The 19858-nt window shown below is 42.0% G+C and overlaps 2 protein-coding genes across 2 annotated transcripts in view; one reads left to right on the plus strand and one right to left on the minus strand.

The window, feature by feature from the left end:
* The window catches only part of IFT81 (intraflagellar transport 81), a 100004-nt gene extending 92386 nt beyond the window's left edge, over positions 1 to 7618 (minus strand). Inside the window, exon 1 of the mRNA XM_049788077.1 lies at positions 7527 to 7618. The gene's annotated coding sequence lies outside the window, so the exon portion shown is untranslated. The remainder of the gene's footprint in view (positions 1 to 7526) is intronic.
* A 7875-nt stretch (positions 7619 to 15493) lies between these two features.
* P2RX7 (purinergic receptor P2X 7) overlaps positions 15494 to 19858 on the plus strand; it is a 55815-nt gene continuing 51450 nt past the window's right edge. The window contains exon 1 of the mRNA XM_049788900.1: positions 15494 to 15748. Within this exon, the coding sequence (XP_049644857.1) occupies positions 15624 to 15748 (125 nt within the window). The 5' untranslated portion in view covers positions 15494 to 15623. The remainder of the gene's footprint in view (positions 15749 to 19858) is intronic.

Raw genomic sequence — 19858 nt, forward strand, 5'->3', positions numbered from 1 at the left:
ACCCAAACAATCTCTTAGAGCTGATAAAGAAAAATTTAAGTCAAATGTTATAACCTAGAAAAGCCTCCATTTGCTCATCTGTAAAGTGGGGAGAAAGATGAGAAATTTTTTTTTTTATAATTTAGGGTCAGAAAGTGCTGCGGGCCCCATAAAATAGGTACTGAGTTACCTTAGCAGTAATGCATTCTGTGCATTTGAATGTTCTAAATTTAGTACATAATCTGACCGAACTTGCTATGTGGTCTTATTTATACTTCAGAGGTTCTCTTCCTGTTCTGTGTATTATGGGAAACTTCATTCTGACTGCACACTGAGGGGAAAACTGAAGATCTTTAAAAAAAAAAAAATTCTTTTCCTTTTTAGTGCTCAGAGCCCACTCCTTATGGTACTTCTGGGATTGAAGCCAGAGATCCTGCATACAAAGCACGAATTTCTCTCCAGGGAGCAACCTCCAGGTGGTCACCACTGTCAGATGGCAGCTACGTAAGAAACTGAACGGGAAGGCTCCAGAGGGAATGTCGGAGCTTCACTACCCTCTGCTGCTCAGTTGTGGAACTACAGTTGGTAATAAGAGGGTCTGTGAGCAAGGTATCCTTGGGAAACTGAGGCAGAAAGAGACAGAAAGGAAGAGCCTGAAGGTCAGAAGCTGGCCAATGACATACTTGGGACCTTTTTACAGAGGGATAAAACTGAGCACTGAAATTCAGCCATGATAGGCCGACTCCAGCTACTCTCTAGAAATTTTCTATTCTGATTGTGAGTTTTCCTTTCTTCCTCAAATTGCTTGGTTTTCCCATTCATTTCTTCAAAACAGTCACCATAGATCCAGAAAGCTAGAGTTCTCTTGGCTGCTGGATGCTTTACAAAAGATGGTCTTAGATTCTTGCTGCTTTGAAAACTGATCCACGTCTAAAAGCCAGTACCATAGGAGCTGGAATCTGATCTCTTGCCTGAGACTCTAAAGCCCACATTCTAACCAACAGCAAAAGAACAAAGAAAAATATCACAGCTACTTGTGTTGAAGACAAAATTAAAAGAAATCTTGTGGCTTTTAGAAGTATGATTTATAGCATCCCATATGATCCTCTGAGTGATTCCTGAGTGCACTAGCCAGGAGTAACTTCTAAGCAAATCTGGGTATGGTCCAACAAAATAAAACAAAATGTAAAAGCATTTCTGCTGTACTGTTATTGTTTCCTTCTTGTTGTTTTGCTTTTTTTTTTTTTGGTTTGTTTTATTAAGGGGTTTTTGTTTGTTTTATTATTTTTGGTTTGTTTTTATTATTGGGCACATTGGGCAGTACAGAGGTTCATGTTGAAGAAAATGCTGAACACATTACCCACTTTCCATTGCAGGTAGTAGGCCCATGTGACCAAGTTCTGACCAATGAACTGCATATAGTAGTGACAAGTCTGAAGGGTGAAACAAATTTTTCCTTTCTTCCCCCCTTCCTTGCGTTTGGAACTATCCCTCTTGGATCGTTCAAATGAGGGTGACACCCCCAGATATGGCAGGTCTGGGTCCTTGGCTGCATTAATTGCTCAGAGCCACCCTAGTTGATCTTTATTCAGAATCAAAATTTAATCCATTTAGTTCATTGTATGCAGATGAGCCCATATCCTAACTATAATACCTGCCTATATTTGGACATTTCCAATGCCCTTAAGTAAGAAAAAAGAAAAAAATTAAGATGCTAACTTTTCTTTTTTTTTTTTTTTTTTGGTTTTTGGGCCACACCCTGTGACGCTCAGGGGTTACTCCTGGCTATGCGCTCAGAAGTTGCTCCTGGCTTCTTGGGGGACCATATGGGGCGCCGGGGGATCGAACCGCGGTCCGTCCTAGGCTAGCACAGGCAAGGCAGGCACCTTACCTCCAGCGCCACCGCCCGGCCCCCAAGATGCTAACTTTTCAATAAATACAAGTATTAGAGTGAAATACTATATTTAATTACCAGAAAGTTATAAGGTATGAATATACTTTTTACAGGTGGAAAATTGAGACTCAGACCTTTTTTTTAAAACTACTTTTAAAATTTAATGCTTGTTTTACAAAGTTATTCAGAGTTGAGTTTTAGACATACAATGTTTTTGTTTATTTGTTTGTTTGTTTTGGGGTCACACCCGGCAGTGCTCAGGGGCTATTCCTGGCTCTATGCTCAGAAATCGCTCCTGGAAGGCTCAGGGAACCATATGGGATGCAGGGATTTGAACCACCGACCTTCTGCTTGCAAGGCAAATGCCTTAACTCCATGCTATCTCTCCGGCCCCATAGACATACAATGTTTCACCACCAATCCCACCACCAGTGTCAGTCTCTCTCCACCAATGTTCCCAGAGTCCATCCCATACCACCCCCCCCCAGGCTGCCCTCATAACAGGCACCTCTTAAGATCTGGTAGTTAGGGGCTGGAGAGATAGCATGGAGGTAAGGCGTTTGCCTTTCATGCAAGAGGTCATCGGTTCGAATCCCAGCGTCCCATATGGTCCCCCGTGCCTGCCAGGAGCAATTTCTGAGCATGGAGCCAGGAGTAACCCTGAGCACTGCCGGGTGTGACCCAAAAACCACAAAAAAAAAAAAAAAAAAAAAAAAAAAAAAAAAAAAAAAAAAAAAAAAAAAAAAAGATCTGGTAGTTAAAGTTTGAGTCTTATGATTTTATTGTTGCAGCTCTGGCTGTGATATATTGCTCTTTTTTTTTTTTTTTTTTTAATTTTTTGGGCCACACTGGGTGATGCTCAGGGGTTACTCCTGGCTCTGTGCCCAGAAATCGCTCCTTTCTTGGGGAACCATATGGGATGCTGGGGGATTGAACCGCTGTCCATCCTAGGTTAGCGTGTGCAAGGCAAATGCCCTACCGCTTGCGCCACCACTCCAGCCCCAGTTCTGTCCTTTAACACTAATAATGCACCTGAGTCCCCTTGATCTCTGTTCTCCGTTATTTCACATCTGACCTTCTCCTCCTCTACTCAATTTTTTCCCTTTTCCTCACTATGGTACCAAGAGTATTCTAGATAAGCCCCATTTAAACTGTTGCATTTCTTCATTTAGTTATTCTAAATACCACATATAAGTGATATTATGCTGTATTTATCCTTTTTTTTCTGGTTTACTTCATTTAGCACAATATCTTCCAGTTCTATCCAGGTTGTAGCAAATTTAATAATTACATCATTTCATAAAGCTATGTAGTATTTCATCTTATATATGTAGCCCATTTTCATAATTCACTCATCTGTTGTTGAATATATAGACTGATTCCAACTCTTAGCTGAACTGAAACAATGGTGTATTGAGTGTTGCAATGAATAATTCTATGCATATGCATATGTACTTTGAATGAACATTTTTTCAGTCTTGGGGATAGATACCCAAAAGTGGAATTTCTGGGTTATATGGCAGCTCAATTGAGTTTACTGAGAACCTTCTAGACTGTTTTTTATAGAAGTTGAACCAGACAGCATTCCCACTAACAGTAGATGACCATTTCTTTTTTATCACATCCCTGCCAACACAGATTGTTGTCAGCATTTTTGATATGTGCCACTTTCATTAGTGTAAAGATACCTCATTGTCATCTTGATTTGGATTTTTCTAATTATAAGACATGATGAGCATATTTTAATGTATCTGTTAGTTATCTGTTGATCTTTCTTAGAGAGGTGTTTGTTCATTTCCTCTTCCCATATTTTGATGGGGTTTTAGATTTTTGGGGGTTAATATTTATGAATACTCTTTGTATATTCTAGATATCAATCTGTTGTGTTGAGTAAAAATATTTTCTCCCACTCAGTTAGTTGCTTTTTAGTTTAGTTTTAGTCCGTGTTTCTTTGCCATACGGAAACTTTTTGTTTGATTTAGTCCCCAAAACTCAGAAACTTTATAAAGTAACTTTCTCCAAGTCACAGAAAAGTAGTAGAGTTGTGATATGAACTCAGAAAAGCTTATTCAATTAGCTTAAGAAAATTGTTTTAATAAGGAATAGGTGTCTTTATTTGTTTCAGGTAGAGGTCACACCTGGCAGTTCTTGGGGGACTACTCCTGGCTCTGTAGTGCTCATGAGACCATGTGATTGATTGCTCCTGGTTGTTGCTCATGGGACTGTATGGTGTTGGGAATCAAACCCAACATTCCTGAAGAATGCACTCATCCCATTAAGCTGTCTTTCCAGCCCCAGATATAGATGTTATGGGAACCTTTAGAAGAACTCAAGCTTCAGAAGGGCAAATATCAAGGCAGTGTCAGGAACCACATCCCTTAGAATTAAGTTGAGGACTCCTGTTTTCTTCTATTTACTTGAAGCCCTGGTGTCTCTCAATTTATATTCTTAAAAGAGAACCAACAATCGTCCAGTGGTGGGTAATTGGCTTGGCTCTCCTAAGCACAGCCTATCCTGATCTGATTTGGGGTATAAAGAGTCCCTCATTTTAGGTTGAAGAGAAGATAGGTATGGCAAAAAAAATGTGTTTGAATATGGAATTAAATGAGAATTTAGGCATAGAGTAAGCACCATTCTTGTCTGCTAAGAGCATATATCTTTTATTTTTGTTACTTTATTAATAACATAGTATTATTAATAGTTTTAGTGGGGTTGTAGCTCAGTGGTTGGGTGTGTTTGCATGTATGAAGCCCTAAATTTCATCTCTAGCACAAAAACCATAAACATAATAGTTGTAATTTACTGAATATTATTTGGTACCAGCCATGGTGCTTTTGAGAGGACAGGCCCTAAGCAGTGATCAGGGAAACCAGGAATTACCTATGGTGATACTTGGTTAATTAGGCTGTACAGTCCAGTGTTGGGGCCTGAAGAGGTGGCCTACATGGATTCTGGAGAGCCAGAAACTACCTATATCCCTCTGGAACTGCTCAGAGAGCCATACAATGCTGGGGATTAAATTGGGACACCAAGCACACAAAGCAGGTACCCCTGAGCCCTATCCTACCTCCCCAATGCCTCAGGTGTGGTGCTTTTAATGAGTAATTTCATTTAATTTCCTTAAAAAGAATCAGATCTCTGATTTTCTCTGAGATTTTTCACTATATACAGTAACTAGGGACATTTAGAATTTAATAGGTGTGCTTTGGAAAAAAAAGTGTAATTACTCAACTTTAATTTAATAAAAAAAACTGAGTGGTAGGTGGAGTTGTAAAGGAAGGCAAGGAACAGGGCAGGCAGATGCTAAGTGGGAGACTGTTCCAAGCATAAAGGACATGAGGGAGGGAATGAGAAAAGCAAGAGAGAGAGCACACCAAGGAAATTTTGATTGTTGGTTAAAAAATGGACAATGAGGAATTTTGATAAGATCAATGAAATAAGCAGGAGATACATAGAGGATTTTTCCAAATCATGGGCTCAACTCTACCACTGTAAACAAATCTCTCTTTCTTCTTAGGGCCTCTTGAGACTTCTGAATCACCTTCTGGTCTGTTTACCTCTAGGCTCTGGCCCTTATTTCCTGATTACCATCTCTCCTCTATCCCATGTCAACACCTCCCTGCTTTTAGCCACACAGCCTGGCAACCTGGCCCCAGCTCCTACCTATTAATTTGTTTTCTCCATTTGGACTTAGAATTTCTTTTTTGTTTTTGTTTTAGGGCCATACCTAGCTGTGGTAGAGCTTGTTGGTTTGTGCTCAGGGATCACTTCTGAAGGGATTTGGGGGGGACCATATGGAGTACTGGGGGATGGAGGCTGTATCAGTCTGTGCAAGACAAGAGCCCTATCTACTGTACTATTTCTTCTATTCCTGACTACTCTGGGTTGAGACTTCTCTAGTGAATGTCACATCACTGATTCAAACAGAAAGGGCAAGAGGGAGTCAACATCTTTGTTATAATGGTACCAAGGGATTGGCAGGATCAAAGAGAATAAGCCTCTGTTCGAATGTTGTGAGAGATTAGTATTCAGTCACACTATGACTGGGACTGAGTATGAAATGTCTATTTGGTCTCTGCCCTCAGTTACTGAGACAGAGCTCCTAACCCCCTTGGCATTTCCTGAGTGATAGTTCTGAGGAGCAACTTTTGTTCCAACATTTGGTTTTTGATCTTCGGTGCTGACATAGAGCTCCTAAATTTCCTTTGGAATTTTTGGGTAGAAGCCTCTTTTGTTCAGTGCAGTGACTCTCAGTTGGCTCCCCAGATGGCTTCAGGGTAGAGATTGCTCACCAGAAAGGTCAAGTTAGATCTTGATTCTTTGTCAAAGCCCCAAATTACTGAGTCTGGAGAGTTTTCATGAGGGGCAAACACATTCACTTGGAGAGTGGCACACCCTAATTCCATGCAGAAGTTGGAAATTCCTACACACAGGACCCTTTCGGCCAGATATCCCCTTTCATTTGTTCCTGTTACTTTATCTTGAGAACCCAGCAAACATTTCTATGAGCTGTATTGTGATCAATTAAAGTACATCACTGTCTAAGGAAATGATCTAGTGGTAACCCCATCGCATATATGGGGTTCTATATATCTATACATATAGATATATGTATATCTATAGTGGAAGTGTTGTAAGAATGAGACTATCCTATAGGATCTGTGTCAACTTCAGGTATTCAAAGTCAGAATTGTAGGACACTTAGTGTCTGGAAAGTGGGAGAATTGCTCAGGATGGAAAACCCACACATTCTGTATCAGAAGTTATATGAATTTAGAGAAAAACAAGTTTGTCCTTTTTGGAGGGTATGTGCATAGAGGAGCTTGGGGGATATTTCTGACTGTGATCAGAGACCTTTCCTGGCAGTGGTTGGAAGACTATTCGGTACCGAGAATTAAACCCAGGCCCCTCTTGTATGCAAAATATGCACTCTGGCCTAATGAGTTCTCTCTCTCTCTCTCTCTCTCTCTCTCTCTCTCTCTCTCTCTCTCTCTCTCTCTCTCTCTCTTTCTCATCTGAAGTGGTTTTCCTTTTATTAATTTACTTGTTGCAAATTCAAGGACTTATACACTTCCAAGATACACATGCAGAGCCTGATCTCTACTACTAAACCACAGCCCTGATCCTGTTTAACCTTTCAGTCTATTAGGACTTACTAAACATTCAGAGAGAAATTCATAAGATGGAATTTTATGAGAAATACAAGAAATTTGGAACCGGAGTGATATCACATCGGGTTGTGTATTTGCCTTGCATGCAGCTCAGCTGGGTTCAATCTGCAGCATCCCATATGGTTCTCTGAACTTGCCAGAAATAATTACTGAGTGCAGAGCCAGAAGTAACCCCAAAAATGTGACTCAAAAATTAAATTTAATTAAAAAATAAATTTTCATTGAATCAGGCTTCATGGAGTCAATAACTAGACAGGAATTCTCTTACCAGTTATCTTGAGGTCCCCTGAGGTTGGTGGGTCCTCACATTCAGCTCCTCTAACATCTCTGTATATCTTAGCTTTTTGATTTATGTTCTGAATTTCCATCATTTCTATATACTTTTCAACCTGTTTTTCCACCTATTCTTTGTAATAGATTGAACTATTGGAATTAAACCCATGGGTTTTTCCCCTGCTATAAGGAACAAGAAGGCAACTTACTGTACAAGGAAGTGCCAGTTGAAAGTTTTCCTTCCCAGTAGTGACGTATTAAGTTTTCAGTTACAATTTTGTTGAGCATATATGGGTAACCTGGTAAGGAAATGGGCAAACAAAAACCTTGGTGACTCAAAAAATTACACATAGAATTACCACATGATCTAGAAATATGACTACTGCCTAGAGATCTCAAATCATTATAAACAGGGATGGGAGGAGAAATTTGTATGATTATGTTTATAACAGTATTATTCTTTTTTGTTTTGTTTTTGTGTCACACCTGGTGGTGCTCAAGGGAATTACTCCTGATGGTGCTCAGGGGACTGTATGGAATTCTGGGGATCAAATCAAGGTCATGCAAGGCAAACACCTTAACCACTGTATTATCACTCCAGCCCCAGCAGCATTATTCTTTTTTTAATTTTATTAATTTTAATTTTATTGAAACCATTGTGATTTACAAAGTCTTTCATAGTTGGGTTTATACAATGAATCAGGACCAATCCCACCGCAGTGTCCACCTCCCTCACCAATGTTCCCCAAGTGCATCACACCCGGCGGTGCTCAGGGATTACTCCTGGCTGTCTGCTCAGAAGTAGCTCCTGGCAGGCACGGGGGGGGGGGGGGGACCATATGGGACACCGGGATTCGAACCAACCACCTTTGGTCCTGATCGGCTGCTTGCAAGGCAAATGCCGCTGTGCTATCTCTCCGGGCCCTATACCACCTCTTTTACCCCCACTTCGGCCTGCTCTTATAATAGGCCCATTTTAAGTTTAGATTGTTAAACTTTGGGTCTCTTGATTCCATTGTTCAACAGACCACAGTTTGCATGTTGGAAATAGTCTGTGGCATTTTAGGTGACATATGAAAAGTGTAATGTTGGGGGCCGAAGAGATAGCATGGAGGTAAGGCAAACGTTTGCCTTGCCTGCAGGAGGATGGTGGTCCGAATCCTGGCATTCCATATGGTCCCCTGAGCCTGCCAGGAGCGATTTCTGAGCACAGAGCCAGGAGGAACCCCTGAGCACTACCAGGTGTGACAAAAAAAAAGTGTAATGTTAATAAATTCGTTCTAGGCACTATCCTAAAAATATTGACGTCTAACAACAACAACATAATCTAAAACAATGATAAGAACAAAATAAGAGTAAAACTAAACACTAAATGAAAAGTTATGGGGCACATTTTAATTGACAATATACACATGCCAGTATCTTCCTATGTGCCAAAGTCTTCCTCTTGCTTAGTGAAACCCGTTTGCTAAGTTTACTTTTCAGCATAACTGAATTGTGTTCTAAGTGGTCCTATTCTCTAATACATGAGTATCTCAGGGGATAAGAAAAACAGACATATGTGATCTGCTGGCCAAGGTGAAATCATAACTTGCATTCTAAGAAGTAGTAATCAAGTTACAATGACAGGAAAAGACTGGGAAGGGGATAAAGGTGAAATAGTGAATTCAGTTTTACTGTTGACAGCAACCTGGCCTCAGCTCCTACCTATTCCATTGATTTCTTCATTTGGACTTAGAATTCCTTTTTTGTTTTTGCTTTAGGGTCATACCTAGTTATACTAGAGCTTGTTGATTTGTGTTGAGGGATCACTGCTGAAGGGATTTTGTGGGGTTATATGGGGAACTGAGGGATGGAAGCTGCATCAGTCTGTTTTACTGCTGTTGTCCTTAATGGCACTCACAGAGTTTTGGGTTTGATCTTCCCAAAAGCTACTAAAACATTCTAAAAATTTAGTCCCTCGCTATCTCATTTATTAATGATAGATTTTTTTGGGGGGGGTTTTTGGGTCACACCTGGCAGTGCTCAGGGTTACTCCTGGCTCTATGCTCAGAAATCATTCCTGGCAGGCTCGGGGAACATTATGGGATGTCAGGATTTGAACCACCGTCCTTCTGCATGCAAGGCAAACGCCTTACCTCCATGCTATCTCTCCAGCCCCTAATAATAGATCTTAGCTTCTTGCTGATCTTTGGTTGTGTCAGTAATCTTAGAGACACTCCCAGCAGCATTATTCTTTTTTTTTTTAGCATTATTCTTTTGTTTGTTTGTTTTGGGGGGCCACACCCGATGATGCTCAGGTGTTACTCCTGGCTATGCACTCAGAAATTGCTCCTGACTTGGGGGATCATATGGGATGCTAGGGGATTAAACTGCGGTCTGTCCTAGGCTAGTGCTTGCAAGGCAGATGCCTTACCTCTGAGCGCCACTGCTCCGGCCCCTAGCATTACTCTTAATTATGAAAAAAGTGGAGGGGTCAGAGAGATAGCATAGAGGTATGGTGTTTGCCTTGTATGCAGAAGGACAGTGGTTCGAATCCCAGCATCCGATATGGTCCCCCAATGCCATGGAGCAATTTCTGAGCATAGAACCAGGAGTAACCCCTGAGCACTGCCAAAAAAAAAAAAAAAACAAAAAATGAAAGAAAGAAAAGAAAAAAAAGTGTGACAGAATATCTGTAGACAGATGAATGGATAAACACAAATGCATAAAATCTTCTTCAGTCTTAAAAGGAATTAAATTCTGTCATCCTCTACAATGTGAAATCTGAATACAATCTGAAAGATATGCTATGTGAATTAATTCAGTACACTAACATATATGTATATAAAATAGATAATGTGAAACCACTTACATGTGATCCCTAGAATGGCCAGCCTCATAGACAGAACATGGTTGTCAGGTGTTGGGTGTTATCTGGGCACAGAGATTTAGCTTAAAATAATGAAAAGTTTCTGAAGGTGGATGGTGCAGATGGTCATACAACCGAAGTATACTTAAGGATGCTTGAAAGTGAATTTAGGAAAGTTTCTTATGTATATTTTACCACAATAGTTTGTGTGGAAGGAACATATGCAGCAATGCTTAGGGCTTACTACTGATTCTGAGCCCCATCCAACATAGATTCCATAGTCTTCACTTCAGCCACATTTTTGCTAGTTCATGAATGGTAGACACCTGGATGACTCCCCGGTACCTATTTCAACCAAATGATTGGTGTACACTAACCATGACCACTTTCTCATTATTGCCAATGGAGAAACAGACTTATAGCACCAGAGGGTACGATGAGGTGGAGAAAGAGAAGCTCTAGAAAGATTTCCTAAAGACAGACAAAAGAATTGATTTTCTTTTTTGTTTTGTTTTGTTTTGTTTTGTATTTTTGGGTCACACCTGGTAGTGCTCAAGGGTTACTCCTGGCTCTCCTCTCAGAAATCGATCCTGGCAGGCTCGAGGGACCATATGGGATGCTGGGATTCAAACTACTGTCCTTCTGCATGCAAGGCAAATGCCTTACCTCCATGCTATCTCTCCAGCCCCTGATTTTCTTTCTGAGGATGAAATCAGTCACAAGGTGGGCAGTAAAGACAGACAAAACATGAATTCTTGATATGTCAGGACACTAAGTTACCCTTCTCTGAAGTTTAAATGCATGAAGGCCTGAGTTCAATACCTGGCACCTCTGGCTCCCCAAGCACCATTACAATGACCTTGTGGCCCCCTGCACACCTGGTACCAGAGCACGAAACCATCAAGCCTATATATCGCCTATGTGAATATCATTGGTGGTGGCCATCAAGCCCCCCAATCACATAACTTTCAACTCATCCTAGAATGTAAGTGTTTCCTCTGTTTCCTGTTCAGATCTGCCCTGCTGAAGACTGAATGAAGAAAAGAATGTGTCCTAGCCTCAAGAAACTTCAGGCAGCTTTCTACCATCCATCACTAGAAGAGAAAATTCTTTCTCTCTGGCCATTCTAAGCCTGTGTTCAGCATTAGTGAATATATAATTTTTTGTTTGTTTTGGAATCATACCTGGCAGCGCTCAAGCTCTGTGTTCTGTGCTCAGAAATCGCTCCTGGCAGGCTCAGGGGACCATATGGGATGCCAGGATTTGAACCACCGTCTGTCCTGAATCAGCTGCATGCAAGGCAAGCACCCTACTGCTGTACTATCTCTCCAGCCCCAATATGTTAATTATTATTGCAGTGTTCTATTGTCTTGACTAAGAGATAAATTTGGGGGGTAGGGTGTGCCACATCCAGATGTACTCAGGGGTTATTCCTTGCTCTGTACTCAGGAATCATTCCTGGCAGGCTCAGTGGGCCGTATGAACTGCAGGAGATTGAACCAGAGTTGGCCGCAAGCAAGGCAAATGACCTACCCTCTGTACTATCATTCTGGCCCCCAAGCAACAGATTTCAAACTTCCTCAGGAGAGTATGTATACTGGGCATGGAGTTTAGTGGAAGGATCTTGGGATTAAAGTAAGTTCAGCACCAATAAACAGAACAGAGTAATTATATTCAGAATAAGTTGAACCAAGTCATTGCTGGTGATTGGACTGTTAGGAGAGGACAAAGAAGTGATTCCTGGGCCCGGAGAGATAGCACAGCGGCGTTTGCCTTGCAAGCAGCCGATCCAGGACCAAAGGTGGTTGGTTCGAATCCCGGTGTCCCATATGGTCCCCCGTGCCTGCCAGGAGCTATTTCTGAGCAGACAGCCAGGAGTAACCCCTGAGCACTGCCTGGTGTGGCCCAAAAATCAAAAACCAAAAAAAAAAAAAAAAGTGATTCCTACCCTCCACTCTGAGACTGCCAAGTGATACAAACCCCAAGGAAAGGTGATCTAAGGAGAAGAAGCAGAGACATAACTGCACACACGGTGTCAGGGACATATTTAAAAAAAACCTTACTGGGGCCAAAGAGATTGCCCAGTGGGTAGGGCATTTGCCTTGCATATGGGTAACCCAAGTTCAATCCCCAGCATTCCATATGGTTCTTAGAGAAATCCCCAGAGTGATTTCTGAGTGTAGAGCTAGGAGTAACCACTGAGCATTGCAGATATGTTCCAAAAAGCGTGTGTGTGGGGAAGACCATAATAAACATCATAGATAGCACAGTGATAGTGTGTCTACCTTGAATGTGGCTGACCGAGGAGGAACCCAGTTTGATTCCCAGCACCCATATGGTTTCTCAGTCTGCCAGGGTGATTTCTGAGTGCAGAGCCAGGAGTGATTCCTGAGCACCGCTTGGTGTGGCCCAACAAACAATCAATCAATTAATCAACCAATAAATAAAGTTTTAAAAAATAATCATCATCATCATAGACACCAATGATTACAATTCTAAGACTTTATTACTTGGCAAGACTTGATGGATTTTAGCTGTGGAAGAGTGGATGGTAGATTCCACAGGTGGGAGTGCCCAGGCCTTTTCACTATTTCACTCTCTAGACTTGCTATAACAGTTTCAACACCACCATGGAATTCCTGTTCTCCCAGTCACAGGTTCACCATAGCAACTGTTTAAGTCTTTTCACTTTCCAAACCTCCTACCTCTCTGACTTCTCTTTTTCTCTCATCAGGCAAATCTGCCTCCTGTTTCAACATGAAAAATAGATGCCATCTACCTCGAACTGCCCTCATCTTCCTCACTTAGTTATAACTGTACTCAACTTTGCCTCGACCCACGGATTTTGCCAACAGTGCTATCCAATAGAACTTCTATTAGCCTTTCACATAGCAAATTGACCCAGGTTCAATTCCTGGCATTCCATATGGTCCCCGGAGACTGCTAGGAGCGATTTCTGAGCACAGAGCCAGGAGTAAACCCTGATCACCACTGGGTGTGACCCAAAACGAAGGGAAAAAATTAATTGCCAAGACATTGTGATTTTTCCCAACTTTATGATATTCCTATGCATTAGACTTTTGTTTTATTTTGTTTGGGGCCACAAATGACAATTCTCAGGGATATGTCTGGCTGTTTTCAGAAATGACTCTTGGTGGTGTTAATGGGAGTACATATGGTGATGAGGTTTTGAACCAGGGTCACAGCAGAAGTAGCCTCATGCAAAGCAAATACCTTAGCTTCTGGACTATTTCTCCAGCCCAAACTGTACATTCTTTTTTCTTTTGCTTTTTGGGCCACACCTGGTGACGCTCAGGGGTTACTCCTGGCTATGCACTCAGAAATTGCTCCTGGCTTGGGGGACCTTATAGGATGCCAGAAGATTGAACTGCAGTTCGTCCTGGATTAGCATGTGCAAGGCAAATGTCCTACCACTTGCACCACCACTCTGGCCCCTAGATTATTTTTTTTAAGTCTTTTCTTTTTTTAATACCAAAATGTAGATTCTTTTTAACTTTTGGTCTTTGTGCCACATCCAGTGCTCAGGGTTTACTACTAGTTTTGTATTCAGGGACTACACCTGACTGTACTCAGGAAACCATATATAAAGCCAAAAATCAAACTGAGATCAGCTGCATGCAAGGCTAGCATCTTACCCTTATACTATTTCTCCAGCCCCCCAAACAGTAGATTATTTGGGGGGGGCTATCCCTAGAAGTTTTTAGGGCTTACTGCTGGACCTGTGCTCAGGAATTACTCCCAACGGAGTTTGAAGGACCATATCCAGTGTCGGGGATTGAAAGATGAGTGCCTTACTTTTATACTAGCTCTCTGGTCACTACTCCCACTTTCTGAGGGGTTGTTGGTTTCTTAGTGAGAAACACTATCCTCTAAAATTCTCAGACTATCAGAGTTGTTGCCTTTTGAAGCAGCATCAGCAAGAATAAAATATTTCATTTTCTGGCTGATCTGTGTCATCTTGGTACAAAGCAGCAGCTTGATTTGCACTTCAGGTGTAGGCTTCAGATACAGGGTTTCTGGCCAATGTTCCTCATCTCTCTGAGCTTTACTGGACCCATGAAAATGAAGACCTGACTCTTCCTTGCAATCCAGATCTAAAATGAATGGTTTTGAATAAATTTGCATTGCTTTTAGCCCAGAAAAACTTGATTTCATTTCACCTAAATTCCACCTCCCCAGAAATGGGTATTTCCATTCCTTTGTGATATCCTACAGCTCCTCTGGTACATGCTCTCCTCACTTTATTACTTAATAAAATAATTGTTACTCCCCCCCACTCCATGATAGGAAGGGAATCCAAGACTTCAAATATGCAAAATGTGTGCTTTACCACTGACCCTAAACCCGATCATGTTGGCTGGCAAGTTAATTCCTATGGTTGTGCCTTAGATTAACCGGGCTAGGTCAATGCACTGCCTCTTAAGGCACAGAACGGTGTGGAAGGAAATCTAGAAGTCATGCAGGAAAATATCCAGCATAGAATGACTGTCTTCTGGGGCCGAAGAGATAGAATGGAGGTAATGTGTTTGCCTTTCATGCAGAAGGACGGTGGTTCCAATCCCGGCATCCCATATGGTCCCCTGTGCCTGCCAGGGGCGATTTTCTGAGCAAGGAATAACCCCTGAGCGATGCCAGGTATGACCCAAAAACCAAAACCAAAAATAAATAAATAAAAAGAATGACTGTTTTCTTCCCACAAATCAGATTCCCCTTACCAACTGCAGATGGGAGTGTTATGAGATGTAGAGGAAGGGGCCAGAGAAGTGCCTAGCATGTGTGAGGCCTTGAATTCAGTCCCGGGCCTGCACCCCCGCCCTCAGCACTGCTGAGAATGATCCTTATTAAAGAAAAAGAAAAAAAAAGCGGGGGAGGAGGCATTCATCCCCCAGAGTTCATAAACATCTGGAGCTGAATAAAGAGTTATTGAAATGAATCAATCAGTCTCTAGTTGGGCTTGAGGCAATGGAAAGATCTAGGTCTTTTACTGAAGCACAGTGGAAGCCGGGGTGGGTTCCTTGACACTTGTTTGTAGGGTTGCTCCTCTCCCCCAGCTGAAACGAGACCAAATGGGGAGGGGGGGAGCAAAAGGGAAAGGGAAACAGAGAAATGGGAAAAAGGGTTATGGGAAAGGGAGTATTCTAAAAATGCCCTCCCCTTAAACACCATCCTTGTGCTGGTATGTGGGGAAGGCCAGCAGAGGCGGGGTCATCAGCCAGCCTGGCCTGGAGGACATGACTTCTCTTGTTTATCATCAGACACATCTGGGCCAGATGCCAGGCCCTGCCCCTTCCCACTCTGCTGTCATTGGAGGAGCTCAAACTTAAAGAAGCTTCCTGCTAACGAGTTTCATTTCTTGTTATTGGTAGGTCTGCTATAGTCAGTCTGGAAGGTTTGGGCCCAGGTCCAGTTTCGAACCAGAAGTGAGCCTCTCACCATGCCAGCCTGCTGCAGCTGCAGCGATGTCTTCCAGTATGAGACAAACAAAGTCATTCGGATCCAGAGCAGGAATTATGGCTCCATTAAGTGGATCCTTCACATGGTCGTCTTCTCCTATGTTAGGTAAGTACAGTTGTGGGCATGACCCTCAATCTCTGCTGTGCTGGACAGCAAAAGATACAGCTTCCGGTGTGTCTCTTGAATGCCATATTGCTTAAAAAAATCTCTGCAAGCCTGACAGGCTGGTGGTGGAGGAGCAGGAGAGAGCAGCAGGCACAAGAGGGCTGAAGGGAAGATTGCTGCAGAAAAAAATTATAGGAGACAAGTGAAAGAAACACTTGGTGTATATGAGGCCTGCCCGGGCAAGCCAGGCAGACATGCCCCCAAGGAAGGCGGGAAAAAGGCAGGGCAGTGCCTGGGAGAACTGCAGCTTATGATAATGCTGGCACTTCTCTGAACCATCACCACCTACAGAGAGGAATAAGATCAGACTTGAAAATGAAATTTTAGGGCAGAAGGCATTAATACAGTGGGTAAAGTGCTTGCCTTGTGTACAGCCAACAGGGTCAGGTTCAACCCCCAGCATTCCATAAGCCTATGTTACCCCTGTCCCCCACCCCCAGCACCACAAGGAGCAGTTCCATAGTCAGAGCCAGGAGTCAGCCCTGGGCACCACCAAGTACCGCCCAAAAACCGAAAAAGAAAGAAAAGGCTGGGCCAGAAAGATAGCACAGCTGTAGGGCATTTGCCTTGCATGTAGCCAACCCAGGACAGATAGTGGTTTGAATCCAGGCATCTCATATGGTCCCCAGAGCTAGGAGTGATTTTTGAGTGCAGAGCCAGAACTAACCCCTAAACGCCGCCGGGTGTGACCCCCCCAAAAAAAAAGAAAAGGCTATTTTAGGTTTTTTCTAGAGTCCAGAGATTCCTCTTGTTTCTTTAAAATAATAGCATATTAATATGAAATCTGCACACTACATACATATCCCATTTAAAGTACATGATTCCAGGGCCAAGGGGGTAGGGCATGTGTCTTGCACACAGCTAACCTTGGTTCAATCCCTAGCATCCCATATGGTTCCCTGAGCACCATCAGAAGTAATTCCTGAGTGCAGAGCCAGGAGTAACCCCCAAGCATCGGTGACTGTGCCCCTCCAAAAACGAGTGTATGATTCATACATTTATAGAGTTCTAGAATTAACACCACACGGAGTTTGTGACAGTCATTTTTAGAATACTTTTATCACTTCAAAACGAAATCCCAGGCCAGATAGATAGCCTGGAGGTAAGGCGTTTGCCTTTCATGTAGAAGGACGGTGGTTCGAATCCTGGCATCCCATATGGTCCCCTGTGTCTGTCTGCCAGGGGCGATTTCTGAGCATAGAGCCAGGAGTAACCCCTGAGCAATGCCAGGTGTGACCCAAAAAACAAAACAAATAAACAAACAAACAAAACCAAAATTCCACATCAGAGTTGAAGAGATGGCTGAGGGACAGAGCACAATGAATTACATGTTTAAGGCCATGGGTTCGATTCAATTTCCCACCACAAAAAGGAAGATGGAGAAAGAAGAAAGGAAGAATGGGAAGTGAAACTGAATAAATAGTACAACAGGAAAGGCTGACTTGAGTTTGATCCCTAGCACCCCACAAGGAGTAATCTTGGAGTGCAGAACCAGGAGTAAGCCCTGAGTACTACATATTCCTTAGTAAGGCCCCTCACCCCCACCCCATAGCCCCAGATATCCAGTGATGAACTTACTGTTTCTGTCTATGGATTTGCCTATTCTGGATATTTCACATAAATGGAATCATATAATAATGGCTTCTTTGTGATTGCCTTCTTCCATGTAATATATTTTCAAGGTTTATTTATGCTAGACTATGTATCTGTTTCATATCTTTTATGGTTAAATGACAGTTTATTATATGACATATATATACATATATATAATAAATGACAGTTCATTGTATGGCTATACTCCTTTTGGGTGGATAATTTAGTAGTTTCTAATTTGGAGCTATTCTGAACAATGCTGTGTACAAGCTCTTGTAAGGATATATTTTCAAATTTAGGGATTATCTTCCTATGAATAGAAATGGTCGGTCATTGGTATTTCTATTTTCAGCTTTTGGGATAAATAATTATTTTTTAAAAACAGCTCTAACTTTCCCTTTCCCATTAGCAACGTGTAAAGGTTTCAGTTTCTCTATAGTATCATCAACACTTATTATTGTCTTTCTTCTAAATTAAAGTTATTGAGTTTATTGTGAAGTGCTATTTCCTCATGGCTTTAATTTATAGTTCTCTAATGACCAATGAGCCTTATATATTATGGTGATAATGATAATGATGATGAAAATAAATCATACCTATATAAGCCAGAAGGTGTTGCTTTTTAGCTTAGGGATGTTTTATAATACTTACTATATCTATCTAACTGTAAAATTATCCCACATGCCGTATGTTCAATCCCAGGTGAACAAGTCTAAATCAGGGTCATGCATGAAATACTCCAAACCAGGCTGAGGGTGAACACGTGTAATCTGGTAATCTTCTTGCCCTCGTATGGAGAGCTAGCTGCCAGAACTGCCATTTTTATTGAGTACAGAGACCACCCCTGTGGGGGGCAGTAAGAATAATAGCTCAGGATATCCTGAGCCCAGTCCCACACAGGTTTATGAGTAAGACAATCTCTGTCTTGGAGTATATCCAAGTTGTAAACAAACATACAAAGGAACCAGGGATGATTCTTGTTTTAGGTAGAATAAGGTATAACTTAACACTTAACCAAATCACATAAGTTCTATGAACTTTAGTTTTTTCACTGTTCATAAAGTTATGATAAATAAAGAAGGCAGGGCTTGAAGCCTGGAATAAGGGTAAGCTACCAGAAATTGAAGTTATATTTATTTTTATAATGGAGGGGCATACTAGGTGGTGCTCAGAGAATCATGCAGTGCCAGAGATAAAATACAGTCTTGCACTTGCAGAGCATGTGCTCTACTCCTTGAGCCACACTGCCAGTCCTAGAAGCTATTTTTAATAATATAGGTACTTCCATATTCATTTGTTCCTTTATTATCAGCGTAACCACATTCAGGCTTGGGGTTTGAGATCTTTCACTAAGCCAGGGAGATAGTACAGGATTTAAGAACTGTCCTTGTGGGGCTGGAGAGATAGCACGGTGGTAGGGTGTTTGCCTTGTACACAGTAGACCCAGGACGAACCTGGGTTCTATTCCCAGCATCCCATATGGTCCCTCAAGCCTGCCAGGAATGATTTCTGTGCACAGAACCAGGAGTAACCCCAGAGCGCCACCGGGTGTGGTCCAAAAACCAAAAAAAAAAAAAAGAATTTTTTTTCCTTGTACCTAACTGACCTCCAGTTCAATACTTCACATCAACTATGGTCCCTGAACACCACCAGGAGTGACCCTTGAGCACAGAGCCAGGAGTAAGCTCTGAGTACAATGGGATTTGTTCAAAAATCAAATTAATATCATCATCATCATCGTTCTTCACCTCTAGAATGATCCTAAAATGGGGTCATTTTAGAATTCTGCATGAAACAGGGCCAAATAAATGTTCCCATTTAGAGCTGCATTCCCAATCCTATCATACTCTGCATACGCATGACCCCAGTGCTCTTTCCATGTGATCCCGAACCTCTTCAGAGAGATAAGCACGCATATAGGTATATGCTTCTAAACCCAAGATCATAGTCAAGGAACAGCTCTAGATAGTGTAGAATGAACTTGGGTGAGTCTAGGACTCCACAAACAGGTCTTTGAGGCCCTTCACAGGAGTTGGGAAGTGATATGAGAGGGGAGAGGTGGGGGTGTTGCTAAGGGCTTCAACTAGTTGCTTCAGCGTCCTGTGCAGAATGCTGAGGAGCCAAGAATTCTAAATTTGAGTCTGGCATTCCAGATTTCAATGAAGTTATATTTGTCAGGGGAGATGAGAAAACACATTTTATTTTAAAGTCTGTTATGACTTTTAAATGTTAAATATGCGCTATATGGGCTTCTGCTTGTTCTTTCGCTCAGGTGTTAATTTCCTGCAACAAATCACCTCACCTTGACTGAAGACAATTTATCCTCTCACAGTTCCAGAACCCTGATATCAGAAATGAGTATTACTGAACTGAAATCAAGGTGTCAGTCACCAGGGCCAGACTTCCCTTTAAGGCTCTCCTTTCTTGGCTTTTGGTGGTCACATCATTCCAATCTTC

This window comes from Suncus etruscus, chromosome 15 (genome assembly GCF_024139225.1).
Source record: "Suncus etruscus isolate mSunEtr1 chromosome 15, mSunEtr1.pri.cur, whole genome shotgun sequence".
In the NCBI taxonomy this organism is placed as follows: Eukaryota; Metazoa; Chordata; class Mammalia; order Eulipotyphla; family Soricidae; genus Suncus; species Suncus etruscus.